This window comes from Arachis stenosperma, chromosome 3 (genome assembly GCF_014773155.1).
Source record: "Arachis stenosperma cultivar V10309 chromosome 3, arast.V10309.gnm1.PFL2, whole genome shotgun sequence".
NCBI lineage: Eukaryota > Viridiplantae > Streptophyta > Magnoliopsida > Fabales > Fabaceae > Arachis > Arachis stenosperma.
This window is the reverse complement of record NC_080379.1, coordinates 154,867,217-154,884,557: the sequence shown is the minus strand read 5'-3', so window position 1 is coordinate 154,884,557 and position 17,341 is coordinate 154,867,217. Positions and strand designations below refer to the sequence as shown.

General features: G+C 34.1%; 3 protein-coding genes across 3 annotated transcripts; 1 reads left to right on the top strand and 2 right to left on the bottom strand.

Moving 5' to 3' along the window:
• Positions 1-104: 104 nt before the first annotated feature.
• Positions 105-1,646, top strand: LOC130965199 (vacuolar protein sorting-associated protein 28 homolog 2). The gene is made up of 2 exons (XM_057889926.1): positions 105-219; positions 823-1,646. The coding sequence occupies exon 2, from the start codon at positions 916-918 to the stop codon at positions 1,543-1,545; it is 630 nt and encodes a 209-aa protein (XP_057745909.1). The 5' UTR covers positions 105-219; positions 823-915; the 3' UTR covers positions 1,546-1,646.
• A 1,660-nt stretch (positions 1,647-3,306) lies between these two features.
• On the bottom strand, positions 3,307-4,353 carry LOC130970846 (syntaxin-124-like). Its single transcript, XM_057897045.1, has one exon. It carries the CDS (start codon positions 4,351-4,353, stop codon positions 3,439-3,441), a length of 915 nt encoding a protein of 304 aa, XP_057753028.1. The 3' UTR covers positions 3,307-3,438.
• Positions 4,354-5,596: 1,243 nt separating this feature from the next.
• LOC130968377 (B3 domain-containing protein Os07g0563300) lies at positions 5,597-14,900 on the bottom strand. Its single transcript, XM_057893608.1, is given in 15 exon segments — positions 5,597-6,660; positions 6,791-6,861; positions 7,206-7,319; positions 7,898-7,947; positions 8,236-8,499; positions 8,589-8,636; positions 9,790-9,869; positions 10,216-10,390; positions 10,780-10,808; positions 10,811-10,875; positions 10,995-11,331; positions 11,452-11,770; positions 12,169-12,264; positions 13,052-13,133; positions 14,490-14,900. Coding segments are annotated over 15 exon segments (2,637 nt in total). The 5' UTR covers positions 14,642-14,900; the 3' UTR covers positions 5,597-5,905.
• Between the last annotated feature and the right edge of the window lie 2,441 nt (positions 14,901-17,341).

Genomic DNA, 17,341 nt, shown 5'->3' with positions numbered 1-17,341 from the left:
TGATGACGTAAGCAAAGCCATCGCGAGTGGGACCCGAACACGCAAACGCAAACGCAACCTCTCGGGTGCACCGCATCGCACCTGATTAATCTCATGCAGACCCCCCTTCCCTTTCATTCATTCTCCACTCTCCTCAAACTCTCTCTCTCTTATTACAAAGTACAAACACCCCCCTTTCCCCAATTCCCATCAACCTCTTCGTTTCTTCCTGCTCTCTCTGTGAGTTTCTTCTTTTTCTCTCCCTCTCTTTCTTATCCGCAATTTTACTAATTTCGGGTTTCTCCTGATGCCGGGGATTTGATTTTTTACAATGGGATTATCATGCTTACTTGTTTGCTTTTCTGCTTTGCTTGTTTTTTATCAATGTTTGCGCTCCTTTGTCTTGTTTGCTTCCTTATAATGAATATTTCATGATAGTTTCACAAATCACAATCTACCCATTCCAAGCTGGGTTTCTTAATGTACAAAAGAAAAAACCCCTCTTTTTTTCACTCGGGATTTGAAAGCAAATAATAGAAACCCAGTATGATTCATTGACTGTTTTGGATTGCTTCTGGTTTGTTCCGATGGAAAGATAGGATATTTATTAGGAATTGTTCTCGTGTTTTGTTTTGTGTTGTTTTGTTTTATCACATGAGAATGGTGAATTCGCAACTCTTGGTTTTAGCACTACTCTACAGTCTACAGTATATTCTTTGCATTTTGGTTTGTCATGTTACGAACTGCTGATCTTAGGTTAGATTCCCCAAACCCCTTTGGTTGGTTTTGTGATCTTAGCACTGTTACATTTGTGACCATGTTGTGTTTGTTTTTATTCCTCAGTGAAGAGGGGCTCATCCCTTTGCGCGTGTCCCGTTCTCTTCTCCAATCCTCCTCCTTCACAGTGTATTCATATAACCCTTTTATAGTACTACTATGGAGGTTAAGCTATGGAATGACAAGCGCGAGAGGGAAATGTATGATAACTTTGCTGAGCTCTATGCCATTATCAAAGCCACTGAGAGGCTTGAGAAAGCCTATGTTAGGGATATAATCTCACCACAGGAGTATGAGTTAGAGTGCCAGAAGCTAATTGCGCATTTCAAAACACTGGCTTCCACGCTCAAAGACACTGTCCCTAGCATTGAGCGGTTTGCAGACACTTACAAGATGGAGTGCCCTGCTGCCATTAACCGGCTTGTGATATCCGGTATTCCTGCTACGGTGGAGCATCGGGCAGCGGCTGCTGCCTCTACATCAACCTCGGCTGCCATTGTAGCTGAGTGTGTGCAGAACTTTATTACGGCTATGGATTCGTTGAAGCTTAACATGGTGGCTGTGGATCAGGTGCACCCACTGCTTTCGGACCTTTATGCTTCCCTCAATAAGTTGACGATCTTGCCACCTGATTTCGAGGGGAAAACAAAGATGAAGGAATGGATTGCGAGGTTGTCGAAGATGGGGGCAGCTGATGAGTTGACAGAACAGCAGGCTCGGCAACTTCACTTTGATCTTGAGTCTTCTTACAATTCCTTTATGGCAGCTCTTCCCAATGCCGGTACATGATTGAGTTTGGGGATGCTTGTAAATTAAATTGAGATTTCTTTTTGCCTTCCTTTTTTTGTTTACTAATTATGTTGATTAAAGAGGAATTTCCTATTTGGTCACTGCTTATATATTGTTAAGGCTGGATATTGGCAAATTATGGCCCTATGCTGTTTTATCTTGTGTATGTGCTTTGGTTTTTTATTTCCTCTAGTTGTTTGGCTGAGTTCCCCTGTTGTTGCTATGTAAATTGACTGACTGTCAAGAGGTTAAGATGAAGAACTCACTATAGAAATTACCATCGTACAGCCCTGAGATGATAGTAGTTTTCATTTATCTGTCTTTCATTAACTGGGTTTCAACCTGCATTGTCAAAGATCCTCTAAATAGTTAGCATCATGAATTGACATCAGGACTTATGCGAGTCATCACAGCCTCTAAATCATGGCCAATGCAAAAGAGTCTTCAAAGATACTAAGTTCATTAATCATTTCATTCATATCTCTCTCTTTTTAGGTCCAGGTTGTATAAATAACTTAAATAAATTTTTTTGGGAGAAGAACTTAAAGTATAAGGATTTTTATTAAGGTGGAAATTCAGGTGCAGTCGACTTTACGTGAAGTTGATACCTGAGAGCTGTTAGATGACTAAATGTTCATTTAACGGCTCTCTGATATCAACTTCACGTGAAGTCGACTTTATCTGACCTTTTATTAATAGCAGCTTATAAATAAGTTATTTTGTGTTTGAATTTTTAGTTATAGAAGTACTTATTTTAAAAGTGGTTGCGTTTGGATAAATAACTCAAAAAATACAAATTTTTATACAAGAAAATGGATATTAAAATAACGATGATAACAAATATTGAAAAGTGGTTCAGATGGAACATTGTCTAAAAATGGTGGTAGAGGGTCAATATTTTCAGCAGATGAATTATTACGTAAAAATGGTGGTGGAAGGCCAGTGCTTGAAAATAATAGTAGAAGACCAATATTTTCGGTAAAAACAGCAATAAAATAACTTATCAAAAAGGAGAAGTCATGTATTTCTACTTTTTTTTTAAAACTGTAAATTAATTCTTTAAGAAGTTAAAAGTTTTTTTTAAATAATGTTAAACACGTATATTATGACTTTTCATAATTACCACACAGACTTTTAATCCCGTAGGCTTCTTGAGCATACTCTAAGCGGCTTATGGGCATGCTGGACTCTATCATACGGTAGCTTGCCATCCAATCTTTGAAAAATGAATGTGTTCATAAATGACAATTTTCAACACTTCCAATTTATTGTTAATCATCTTTGCATTTGGTTAGTTTCAACTTCTGAATGGGTAAATCGCGTTAAATGGGGTCAACTCTATTAGACAACATTAATACCTTAATACCTCGTGGGATTATATAGTAAGGCCATTTTTGTGTCGCACTGTGCTGGAGTAGCTTTTCTTTAATTCATGTATTTAGTTCCACGGCATTGAAGAAGCAATTTAAGCCTAAAAAAGGGCCAAGTTATATAAACAAAAAGAAAAAAGTATTTTCTTTGGAGATTGACATCACTGCGAGGTGTAGCTTATTCTGTTGGAATTTGGATCCCATTATATGATATACCTATTTATGATCTGGAAAGTCACTCGATGATATGGAAAGTCAAGTTACTAAGTAAGTACTTCAACCATTATGGTTACAACATTGTGATGCTCATGTTTCTGTTGTAGTCTTCCTATTACAATTCTATGTGAATTCAAAAAAAAGAAAGAAAAAAATCAGAATAACCTTTGTTCTAATGATCCTTAGCTTCAGAGAAAGTTGCGATGAGAATGAAGGCTATCTGGCTATGAATGAAAATGTGTGAAGTGATGTTGATCAAAACTGCCATTTGGCGAGGCACAAAACATGGTGAATCTAGCGTGTTTAATCAAAACAAGTGAGGCGCTATGTTTATCAATATAGGGAAGAGGAGGACAATGATGAGGACAATGACGAGGAGGACGGCATAGCAGTACCACTTCCTGGAGTCCTTTTGAATATCTCTAGCTTCCTGAAGCTGCTCGGTGCCGCGGCGAACGAAGGAACTGGCATGAGCAACATGGCTCTCTATGTTGTTGAGCTGTTGGCCCTGAGACTCCACCAAAGCTGCCATGTCGAGGAACACCTGGTGAAGCTCAAGAAGGTTCTTCTCTATCTCCTTCACAGCATCATGTCTCTCCTGAATTTCAGAAATGGTGTCCATAATCTGACCCCTCCCCTGTTCTTGAATTGCTTTCTGGAGGAAACTCTCACTCTCGCCGCTGGAGATCAAATTCTCAATGGTGTCTTCATCTGCCTTCTCCCCAGTGATTGTGAAATACCTGCGCTCCACTGTCTCCTTGTACTCCGATTGCATCCTGGCCCTCAATCCTTGAAAGTCATCCATCAAGTCCTTTAACTTCTTCCCCAAGCCACTAACAACCGAAGACCTTGTCCTGTCCGCTGAGGACCCTGGACCACACCCCGGAAGCTTTCTGTTTTCTGCGTTGGACCTTTCTAGAGCCTCCAGCTTACCCTTGATCATCTTCACACGTTTCAGCACCTGAGACACGTCTTGGTCCATTCTCGCGCGAAGATCCTTCATGGTCTGAGCATTGTGGACAATCTTGCTCTCTTCATTCGCCTCCTGCAGCTTTCTGTACAGCTTCTCGATGGTTCTCATTTCTTCCTTCACATTCTCCACATCTTCAAAGAACTTGTCCAGATTGATACTTTCCTTTCCGGCCTCCACATCGTTCATGTAGTCGCTCTGCGGCGCCACATCAGTGTATTTCTTGAAGGAACTTGAGAATAGGTCATTCATTTTTGCTTATGTTATGTTTTTTTTTTTCTTATACTGTTTTGTTACTCTATGTGTTTCTGAACTTGGTAAATCAAGTATCAGAAATCACATATAAGACCATAAACAATGGTCATCATCTAACACAGTAGGGTGTGTTCCTCATCCTCCTCTAGATTATGTTCAATGGACTAACAGGGAGGAAAGTAGGTGGTGACAAAATGCAACAAAAATTGTCACCAACAAAAGGGTTCTGAAGAGAGAAAAGTCCCTTTTCTTCTTGGGGTGGTACTCTAATAGGAGGCTGTGAAACAAGGAACAACCGAATTTATTTGATGCTAATCAAACAAAGGTGCTTACAACTTGGAACCACCAAAGGTTGCTCCTATAACAACAAATGGCATTGCTTTTTTTCTATTTACACTTGACTTGGTCATATTTTTTCTGTCCTCACGACTCTCTTTTGATCTTTTTTATTTTTAGGGAGTTATTTAGCTGAAATTGTAGTTTATTTAAATAGAACTTCCCATCTCATCCCATTTTAAGTTTCTTTAATGTTCCTTGTCTTCTAATTAAGCCTGTAAATGGATAACCTTTTGTTGTTTAAGTCATTCTATTTATATATTTCTTTTTCTAAACAAAACAACAACTAAAATTATCATAATTAATCAAGGTTGCGTACTTGCTTTACATTATTTTTTCTTCTTTATGTTTTGAAAAGTGGTTGACTGTAGAATAGAACAAGGAAACTCCCGTAAAATAAAATTAAACGGAGTTCTCTTTTAAAATTAGATTGTTATTTATGAATTTTACAATAACCAGAATTAGGATAAAGTTCTATTTTCATTGAAAATAAGAAGACGGTCTCGTTAGATTCATGCTTTACAATAAATAAATAAATAAGTTAATTAATTAAAATTTTAAACGTATCATTTATGGTTGGCAAGAAAGTCATTAATAAATAGACAAGCTAATGATAAAATACACTCTGTTTTTAGATGTTAAGCATTTCTAAATCAATCATTTCAAAGAAGAAATCCACCAAAATAATTAATTAAAAAAATGATTTTGAAGTGAAAATTCATAGAATGAAAAAGTGAAGAATTACTCTCTAAAGGCTCACCTTTAATTTTGGTCAAATAATAATAATAGTAATACAAGAAGAAAAAGATGAAGTATAAATATATAATTGCATTCCACCAACAAAATTATAATGTGCCAATGCTGAATAGATTCTATTCTAAAGTATTGCTCTTCCCATCAATACACACAAAGTTAACATTAATTACGGAGAACAAATTTGGGCTAATTAATTACATCAGCCTACCATCCCATTCAGCTGCATTTTACAATTTGCCTAAACAAACTGATATGATATCCACTTACATTACGACATATTGTTAGCTTTTCACCAATCCCTTTTCAGTTTCCTACCCCTCATTTATGTACAAGCACTCAAAAAAAAGCATTTAATCGAAGTGGATAAATGTACACACAAAAATCTTCCCCACTTCAATATAGCTTTGCAAGAGTTTGTCACTTTAAGTAATTACCAACTTGGGAGTTTGTTGGAACTTCACACATTCATAGTCAAAGGCTGCACAAGCTCCCTATCAGAATTGTGACTATTATTTCCGAGGACTACACCATTGCTGAGTTTTTGTTCCCTTGTTTCATCTCCGACTCCTTTTGACTGGCTACCTGAAGAATCTGCATCCCCGGAGTTCAAAATACTCAGCTGCCTGAGATGTTTTTCTGTGCCATCAAGCAGTGCCTTCATGCCACCAGAATCTGATTGCGGCGACAACTCTTCCTCTCGCTCGGGCTGGATATTGAGGTCGATTTGACCTTTGAACGGTAAGGTAGATGATTTTATCCGGTTAGGATCGTCATCTGAACCACCATTTCCATCCTTGTTTGGGTTTTGGCTGCTATCTCCTGCATTACTACAAGGCAACGAGTCATCTTCAATCACTATTTCAGATGATTGTCCCGGGGGAGGAGGCTGCTGCTTTTTCCGTATTGTCTCTGCCTTTTCTGTTTGTTTCTTCTCACGCTTCTGTTGTAGGGTAAGGAATCGACGTTTCACGGTCGAGCAGACAGTACATATGCATGTCTGCTTATGCTTAGGGCCCTTCCCACTGGGAGGTTGAATGCAAACAATGCAAGAGCAGCCAGGTCTATGCCGGGGGTGTTTCGTTGTAACCTGGGTAGACGTAGGGAGTGACTCATCCTCCCCCAAGATAGCTAGGTTCGCAAGTGTATCAAGTCCTTCCATAGCATCAACATTATCTGTCTCTTGCTTAGTGGCCTTCATTTTCTTTGAAATAACTGCCAAATAAATGCATTGAAAACAGAACTAGAGTTGTTATAATACCATAGCTTAGAAATACCTTAGAATATTACAAAGTACCAGAGAAGCAATCCAAAACATTGCTTCGAAAGGAGTCAACATCAAAACCTGAATTACAAGAAGGTAGCAAATTCTCGAGCTCTTCTGCAGTCAGCTCTTGTGCCACTGAGCAAGAGGATCTGTTTTCATGGAGTAAGATTTAAAAAAAAAAAAAGAGCTACCTTTCAGCAAGGCATCAATTTTATGACTCAAAAAAAGGGGGAAAAAATCCATCAAAGTAAGGAGTCAATTGAAGCATAATTAGATTTACAGTAAAAAGAAAAAATTTCCAACTCCTTCAACTTCTCGAATTTTTCATCCATACCACATCACTCTTGGCCCATATCCATTAAGCTTGTACGGCATGCATTCTTATTCACCAGGGATATGTGTTTACTAATTTCATCTGCACTATCTTGCTAGACACACACATACAGAAACAAAAATTCCACAAGAATTAAAGAGAAATGGATCACTGCTGTACCTTTCTGGGTCCCGTGAATTGTCAGAGCACGTCCATTTTGAGGGAAGAATTGCACTTGCCGGCAATTTGCGCCACTTGAGACAATTTTCACATTGAGCCCACTGGATCTTTTCACTGCCACAAAAATTTGATAATCAATATGCTCAATTAAATTAAAAGAGTAAATTACCAAGAATAAAAGAGATTAAATTTTGCAGAAGGTATAAATTGTCATTTTAAGGTTCTAAATAAACTGATAGCATAAGCACAATAATAAATACTCTCATATAAAATGCTAATATAGCATACACAACAAAAAACGAAAAATGAAAAAAATTGTGTGTGGTTTTTGATAACCATGCTAAGGTCACCATTAAAATATAAAATAATTCATGTGCCTTTATCGAATAGTTTAAGGTATAGAGGACTATTAGCATGGTATTATTGTCTCCATAGAGAGTTCCATCCTTGTTCTTATTCTTCTAAATACAACAACTCGAATTTTAACACAAGAAAGTGGGTCTGGGCATTGTCAAGGCACATTAAGATACAAGTCATTCATATGCCTCTATGCAACAGTATAAACTTTAGAAGAAATTGTCCATGCAAGTTACAACAGAACATCATTCCACAAACTATTAAAAAATATGCCAAAGATATCAAGCCATCAACAAATCAAATTATGGACGAATGATGGAAGATAAGTGACTTACCCTTCATTACTAGTGGTGAAAATGGTTGGTTTACCCAGCACTGGAGCATCCTAAAAAAGCACAAGGGAGTCAAGAATTTATACGAATTTCTACCATTTAAATGACTAAAACAACAAGGTAACAACAAAACCAACCAAATAGTTGAAGTACTAGTCTAAAAGACTTCAACATTTTAAACGATATATAAACCAAAAAATCACATTACAATGTCACATGTCCACTTCCCTTCCTTCCCGTCTTTTTAGCTCGACTTTAAACTCGTCTTACGCAAGAGTCTTACAACTACATGCTAAATTGACAGTTTGGATAATTTCTAACATAAAGCAAGAAAAAGGTACCTCATATTCCTCAAATTCAAAACCTTCAATCAGCACAATGCTGGGGACATGTTCAGGAGGCGGCCTTAGCAGGCCTTGAGCCTCTTGCCAAGTAATCTTGAGTTCTATCAAATCCTCATTTTCAATTTTTAAACGTTTACTCTTTGAACCCAAGATGCTGCTCTTTCTCTTTCTAGAGATTGAAGATTTGCTCCCAAGTGCTTCTTTTGCAATGTATCCTGATTTATCAACTTTAGACCATGAACTAGGATCAGCCATTTCAACCTAAATAAAAAAAGGAAGATACAATCAATTGGGAATATCTCAAATGACAAACATTTGCAGTTCAATGGTTTTGGTTTTGCGATACTAACTTCACCAAATGTGGAGTGTCCATTTCCGGTCTTATTTGCTTCATTGTCCTGTAAACAATAGATATAAGTTTTAAGTTGGAAAGTACAAAGTTTCAATTAACTCTACAAATACATGCAGTATGCATAATATAATATACAAAATAAGAAACAAAAATTACAAGTCTTTATTAATTTCATGAATTAATTACAGATCCCCTTGTCTTTCATGAATTCTCTGTAAACGTGAATGCCGAGTCCTTGCTGTGTGTCAGCAGATTGGTTTTGGCATAAATTTCTTTACAGAACAACCACCACCATATCCAACAAAGTTTGAATATAAAGAAACTACATGAAAAATAATATAAAAATTGCATCATTCAGAAATTATACTTTTAGTCTCTAAGGCTGTGTTTGGTGAGGAGTACAAGACAGAAATACAAAGACATGCTAGGACACAAATATGTTTGGTTACAAAAAAGGCACATTAATACAAAGACACATCACGGCACGTGGTAAAATTTGAAGGAATTTTTGTACCACCAAATTGGAGATACAAAGGAGGAAAAGAATTTTTTGTAATCTTATATTCTTAACGACCTTTATCATATTGTTCTATGGACAATGATGCCCTTAATTGAATCCACTTTCTTCTGTGTCTCCCTCTTTCTCTTCTTCCCTTCCTTTTCACCCCACCTCCTTGGAAACCAAGAGAGCCTTTTTGTTCTTTCAACCCTTCCTGTTATTATCCCAAAGAAACCTCTTATCCTCTTTTCTCCAACCCTGGAAGGTAAGATTCATTCCCTTTAAATCTTCAATTTTCATTACTGTTATTGCAGAAGTTGTGTTTTTCTCCCTCAATTTTTTTTCTTAGTGGTTGATTGTGATTTTTGTTTAAGGATTGGTTGATGCTGAGGAAGGACATTATAGGTAATTTGTGAGGGAAGCTGGACAGCAAATCTGCAGTGAGAGAGGGCATACCTGGAGATTTTGGCCTCGGTGGTGGTGAGTGGTTGATGTTTGTGTGTGTGTCTACAATGGAGGATCTATGATAGTGAAAGGAAGATAATAGGGATAAAATAGACTTCTAAAATTTTTGTACTTGTATATTTAAACACAAACCAAACAAGATACAAAAAACGCTTTTTTTTTTCTGTCTTTGTCCTTGTATTTATGTCTTTGTTCCTATCTTGTCTTTTCACCAAATGCACCCTAAAGGCCGTACCTGATCAGATTGGGTAGCAGTTGAAGCCTTTCGAAATCCCATAACCAACTTCCCTTCTGGCTCCAGCCGGCTAAATGTTACTGGAGGAAAAAAAAAGTAGCACATTCAACAACTAATACAGGAGGAAAGGTCTTGAACTAGTTAAATTATAAGGTCTAACTACAAGGATAGGGGGCTCAGCTTTGTGGTAAAGAAAAAAAAAAGATTGTCAACTTTGTTGGAATATTTGAACATTCAAGACATTTTAGAATATAAAATTCATCCAAGTAAATAAAATAGCATTAAGTTAAGGCATGGAAGAAATGCGAGGCAGACTGAACTACAAGGATCGTTCATGCAAACCTCACATATGAAGGTAAGCTATCAATAAGGACAAAGGAACGACGAATATTCCATATACTCTAGCATATCAGTTGTCTTTAATACCTGTGTCACCTGCTTGCAACTGCATGGACTGTATGCAGGGAGTGACACCTTCCAAAACATACATTCTACTGTTATTGTTGGGCCAGAAACGAAACTGAAATATCCACTCTTTGCCTTTTGCATCAAGGATTTTGAGTGGCAACCCTTCAGGCTGTGAAATTGGAGGGAAATAAGCCTGTCTCATGCAGCAGAATTTTAAACTATAGAAAATCAGATTAAGTGAAATAAATATGATAGGCTTGCCAAATAAATCAGATTTCCATTCTTTTTTTCTTTCTTTTTTTGTGGATAAAAATATTATTAAAAGAAAAGAATAGCATGCAAGAAAATAAGGTTTCCTCACAGAAAACAAAATTAACAATCTAAAGACTAAGTGAATAAACCATTCTACAATGCACAAACCAAATCATTTGTATGTCAGATGAAGACACAATCAAATAGATTATAGATCATGAGTAGAGCACACCAAAATGGTGATCCCGTGACATCCAATTCACTACGCACATTGAACATCCATATAAATTATAGCCAATCCAAACTCCAAAAGAGAATTACATCACTAACCTCAGCACATTTCTTTGGAAGCACTAGACGCCAATTCGCCCAGCATCACTAGCACTCAAGGTTTTTTGAAACAACGGGGTAATGACAGAATTAGAACTCAAATAAAGTTAAGGAATATAGTTCTTCCATATGATTTTAGTTACAGCAAAAAAATTCCATAGAAAAATGTAAGAAAGAACATAAATTCATGACATTATTTGTAGCTTAAAGGATACTCGATAGATATTTGCTGTAGCTCCTGATCGGTACATCTGGGCCAGTACCGTGGGAGTAACTGGCTTCTTCCTCGTGCATCTACTCGAGGCCGTCCATTACGAACTTGTGTTTCACCTGATGTGTCAAGTGATAAATGAACAGTGCCACTATATTGCTTTCCTAGAGGAGCTGGAGGGGTTTGTTGTAGTTGATTCCCCCCAGTTTGACCATTTCTTTCATTTGGAGATGCATAAGGTACAGGCAATGCAAATGGTTGCGGAGATGAATCCTCCTTTACAGAAGAAGACTGCTGGCAAATATTTAAACATGAACTAGGTTTGTCCTCGTTCATTGCTCCTGTGATGCAATAAAAGAATCAGGTCAAGTAGCTAACTACATGTTAATAAGAGATGCCTTGAGCTCCTAACTAATAACAGGTAAAAATAATAATAGAAACTCAGATAAAACGAACATTACCATTCCCAAGCATTATCTCCTGTGATGCAAGCTTAGTGTTCCAGTTGGATATTCCAGGAAAATTTTCATTTTTCTTTCCCAGAGAAAAAGCAGGCAATCTTTCATTTCCATAAATTTTGCCAAGTTTATGTGTCAATTCAACTAGAGAGGCCACACCTGGCTGCAGGTTGGATGAAGAAACAGAATTATATAGGCTGGGTGCTTGCTTCCATGGTACAGGACCTGATCCAGCTAACTGATTCCAATTATTTGTGGAGATATCTCTAAGTCTTTCAGATAAAGTAGCAGAAAAAGTCTGAGACCATGGCCGGGTTGATGACTGACATGTATAACGGAAAAAAGGAATAATGTCATTACGCATATAAAGAAATAAATGTTGCATAAAACATACTTTAAGCTTGAAAAAATGTGAAGAGTCGAACCATAACCATGAATTTGGAGCTTAGTTGCTCATTGTGAAATAAAATTCAAGATTAAGAAAGGACATTATTAAGAGATCTAAGACAACTTTAACCCAAGATAACCTAAGGAGAAAAATACAAGGGCAAAAAACCAGATAAAAAGGGAATTCAGAAAGTTAGGCATTGCAACGCACAAAGAAGTAATTATTAAAGATGTTGAAAAAAAGGATAGGAAAAATTTTTGGCCGAATTTAATCAACATAGTGCATAAATAAAATAATATTTCAGAATTTAATCACCATTATAGATAACCTACCATATGATGTTCCTTTGCACATCCATTACATTCAACTCCACCAGGATCCAACAACATAAACGAGTTATCTGAGACAATACATCCACAATGAATCCGCTGCAAAGAAATAATCATCATGAGTTAACACAGTACAACTTGACATGGGGAGTTCAAGTAAAAAGTATTTGGCGCCTAAAGAAGTACCATATAAAGTAGGGGTGTTCAAATCCAAACCGATCCAAATTAAACCGCTCATCCAATCCAATCCAAACCGAAACCGATTAAAACCGCACTAATTTGGATCTGATTGGATTTTATTTTTTACAAACCGCTGGATCGGATCGGATTTCGGATCTACTTTTTAAAACCGATCCAAACCAATCCAAACCGCAAAATGTGTGTTATAATATTATTATTTTATTATTATATTTATAATTATACTTATAACATGTTTAATTTATTATATATTTTTATATTATTCATGTATTATTATTATTTAATAAATAGTTTATGTTCAAAATGTTATTTATTATTTATTTTAACTAACCTATAATTTTATTTTTATGTTATGTTATCGTTAGTTTTTTAAGATATTGTTGAGACTTATTATGTCATTGTTAATTATTTAAAATTTAATGTTAAGACTTGTTATATGTATTTAATTTTTTTAATTTACAAAACCGCAAATCCAATCCAATCCAAACCGCTTGAAATTTGGATCGGATCGGATCGGATTTTTTTTTAAACATCATCCAATCCAAACCGCACCGCAAGTAAAATTAGTGTTCGGATCGGATGAGTTTTTGACTCAAAACCGATCCAAACCGCACCGCGAACACCCCTAATATAAAGCACTTCAAGCAATTACAGAATAAAATAAAAATAAAATAAATATTTAACTCACCTTCCTACAAGTCTCACAGTTCCTCCAACCAGAAGTGTTCAAATGAAAAGTCTCGCAAAATCTTCCTTCTTCAAAAGCAGAGCTAAGAAACACAGTAACAATCAGATCTTACAGATGCAGTAGCATATATGCACCGTATAAAAAAAAATAACACAAACTAAAGATAAGCAGCAGGAATTATTTAACCAAAACAGTGTCTTTTGGTACAAAATGGTTTCTTTCACCATGAGCAAAAGATCAAAAAGGCATTCAGTTCTAGTACCCAGAAAGTCAAAATTCAAATGCATTGGAAATTTTGACAAAATGTATGATAGAAAAACTTGAGTCAACTGAATTCTATAATGACTTTTCCTCACTTTCATTAATGTGCATTGCAGTTGAAATGTTAAATGTAATTAATATATGATTAGATTAGAAAATGACATTTTGATAGTTTGGGGTCTATCCCAAAATAGAAAAAGAAAAGTTGCATAGGAATAATAAAGTAAATTACATTACAATAATTAAAAATCCTGGAATTTGGGAGAACCATGAAATGAGGCCAGGGTAACAGAGAGTTCGGAAAAGTTAACACAATCCTCAAATGTCTACTCTTTCCCTCCTAAAAAGTAAGGTGAAACCTCATACTTCATAATCCTTTACCCTCTCTTGTGTTCTGCTCTAAACTAAACTCTTAACAAATTTTAAGGGATTGGATTTAAGGGTTACTTGGAAATTCCTCATTTCAAAATACTCCCAAGCAAGACTCTTCTGCCATCCCTTTTACTCCACTATTAGTGTTCATAATTTCATATCATAGTCTAAAATGTAAAACACCTCCCAAATCCCACAAAAAAATTGAAGGTTGAAAGAAATCAAAACCAAATAACCCTCTCCAAAACTATCTATACATAGAACCTAGTCACGTAATTAAAAGAGCCCCTCAGTCCCGCTTATAAATGGCCCCCTAAGAAATTCTTCAAACTTCAGCGATCGTCACAATATACATTCCAGGTTCCAAGCTTTTAAATACATTATAAGAGAAGTTATTAATGGAAAGAGGGTTCCGTCCATCCGATCTCCAACACACGCTAACAAAAGCTTATCAAATAAAAAGAAAGAAGGAAAGAAAAAAAAAATAAAGAAATAAAAAGTGACCCCAGCTATTTAGATTAAAACCGTAAAAGAATTTTTTTTTTCCCCAAAACTAATCTCCAATTCACATTATAATTCCAAAACACCACGCAATGAACAAAAATATGGGAAGTTTTAAAAAGAGAGAGCAAAAGGAGCAAACTTTGTATGAAAATCCCAAAGGCAACCAACACTAACACTGATAAACCTCAGCTAATTCCCAATCTAATGGCATAAACAGCGCAGAAGTAACCAAAAGAGAAAATATATATGTGTGTGAAGGTTGTAGTAACACAAAAAAGATAAAGTCAAAGAAACTAGTTACCCGCATCGATCACAAAGTTCGGCTCGGTCTCCGGAACGGAGTCTCCAACCTTTCTTAGGTATTTGAGACTTCAATTCTTTACATTCAGGATTGTAGCAGAACCCGGACGACGGCAAGGAGGAAGAAGACACGGAAGCAGCAGCAGAAGCCATTGAAATTTGAAACTATACAACTCTGCAAACTTTAACTAGACCACCAAAATCAACAAGCAGCAGCGAGGAATCTGCGAAAGAAAGGTGGCGTGGTTCTGCAGAGAGTGAAAAGTGGAAGAGTTGTTGGTGGCGCGGCTTGATCTGTAATCATACGTGAGTGAGTGAGGGAGAGAGAGAAGAGAAAGAGGGAGGGGGGTAGAGAGAGAAAGGTATGATACGGTATGGTGAGAGTAATAAGGACTAAGGAGTCTTTTTTTTTTTTTTTCAATAGTTAAAAATAATTAAATAATTTAATCAGTCAAATTTTTATTTAATAATTTTTTATTATTAATTTTATGTAAAATTAATTATATTTAAATTTTTATCTGAAATATAGATAAAAGATATTATTTTTTTGAATTTTAAATTAAAAACAAAAAAGATTGACTTGAGTTGATTTATGTTGTAGTGAATTTCTTAAATTTTTGTAAAAAAATAATCGAGAATACATATATTTTAACTTTTAAATTTTTATCTTTTTTATATTTCTAAAATATAGCATGTATATTTAATTTTTTTTACTCTTTTAAATACTAGAAAAATAATTAAAAGAATGACAAACTTATCTTTAAATAAATAATCATAAATAATTGGTAATTATTTTATTATTATAGTTAAATTAAGAAAGTTTCATTAAGAGAATTTTAATTAGTAGATTGATATTAATTCGAATATTAAAATATATATCTTTTTTGAATGCCGCGATAGAGTTATAGGTTTATTGTGTGTATATATATAGTTAATTAATAATAATAATAATAATAATAATAATAATAATAATAATAATATTATTATTATTATTATTATTATTATTATTATTTGGTCACAAGTATATGGTTGTATAATTATAAATACATATAGTTATTTGACTAGCTAATTTATAGTGTACTTTTTATATTATATATCAAATTTAATTAAATTTGTAAAAGATATATATGTAAGATTAAAATTTGCTGATGGATATGTTAAGAACAGAGTTTTATATATTGTATATTAATATTATTTTGATGAGGAAAAATATCTAATATTATTGGGATAAGTTAAAATATGAGTAAACACCCACTTTGGTTTCTAGTTTTATCTGGGTGAATGAAGTGATATCTAAAAAATTAAGAATTTTATATTGGTTTTTGTTTCTGCAAATTTTAGGACAACACGATCCTTCCTGTTGCATCGAACATTAAAGGTTATCAGAAAATATACATGGATTATTAAGGAGTAGTGAGGTTGGATAAGAAGTTATTTGTCCAAAATTGTTAAAATGAAAACGGCAACATTGTAAATTGAATTTTGTTGTGAAAACTCTTCTTCTCCTAGGTGTGCCTGAGCAAACTGTGAAACCCTAAAAAATAAGTAACAGTCGAGTTGGGATATAAGTGACCTACATGTATATATATATATATATATATATATATATGTTTGGGGTTCATTATTTGTTAAACAATTTCTATCTCAATGTTATTAATCTGTGGTTAATTGTTATTGTAGATTGCATCATCCCATTACAAAGTTCTATGCATAGCTTGATGAATATGTTTTTTCTATTATTTATCAATATTCTAGTGTTGATGCTTGAAATATAGTTTACAGAAAATACTATCAAAATTAAAATTATGTGGTAGAAGACAAATTGAAAGAGCTTGAAAAATGACTATTTGATAAGAAGTTTATATGAGATTTGTTATATTTTGAAACTGATCATATTCTACATTAAAATTATTTTTGGATGAAATGAGATGTTACTTGTTTGTATTTAATTATTTTTATGATGTTTATTGTTTGTGTTAAATTGTTTCTATGAAAGAAAAAGGTAAACGTAAATTATTAATCAACTTTAAAAGCATGAACATATAACATAAACATAAACTTTCATTTTCCCATAATTGCATTGTCAATCATATAACTTTTAAAGAAGGCAAGCTGCTGCTACAACAAAGTAACAATTTACATGTTTTTATATCTAATACTATATCATACGACTCTTAAACAAGGCAAAATCATGCCACATTAGACTATAACATAAAAAAGTTTTGATAAAATAAGTATTCAAATACCAATAATAACATACTCAAACTTAGTTTGATAAAATTTTTATTTTTTAAAAATAACTTATAAAAATTATCTTTTAAAAGCTAATTTTTTAAAAACTGCAATACTTATATTTAGTAAAATCAAATTAAAAATAATTTTTGATAAACACAAATACCACAATTGTATTTAGTAAAATAGTTTTTAAAAATAAAAAGACCATAATAAATATATATATATATATATATATAATAAAGAATAATTATTTTTTGTGGTAATAATTAATAAAGATAATTTTAAATATTATTATTATATAAGATTATATTAGATTTTTTTTAATTTTGATAAGTACAAGTTAATTTTAAAAAAATTTATTTAAGTGTTTTTAAAAACACCCCTAACTTTTAAAAATTTATAAGCATGTGAACTTTTAATTGGGAACCACTCAAATAAAGACGCTGAAAACGTCTTTTTATAAAGATATTTTTTAATAATTAAAATTTAACACATATAATTGATTAAATCGTGTTATTTTTGTTAAAATTATACTAGACAAATGATTTGACCGAAAAATGGTGAATCAAATCTTGAATTGGTCTAAATTAATATTATTTTTTATAGAAAATAGTTACA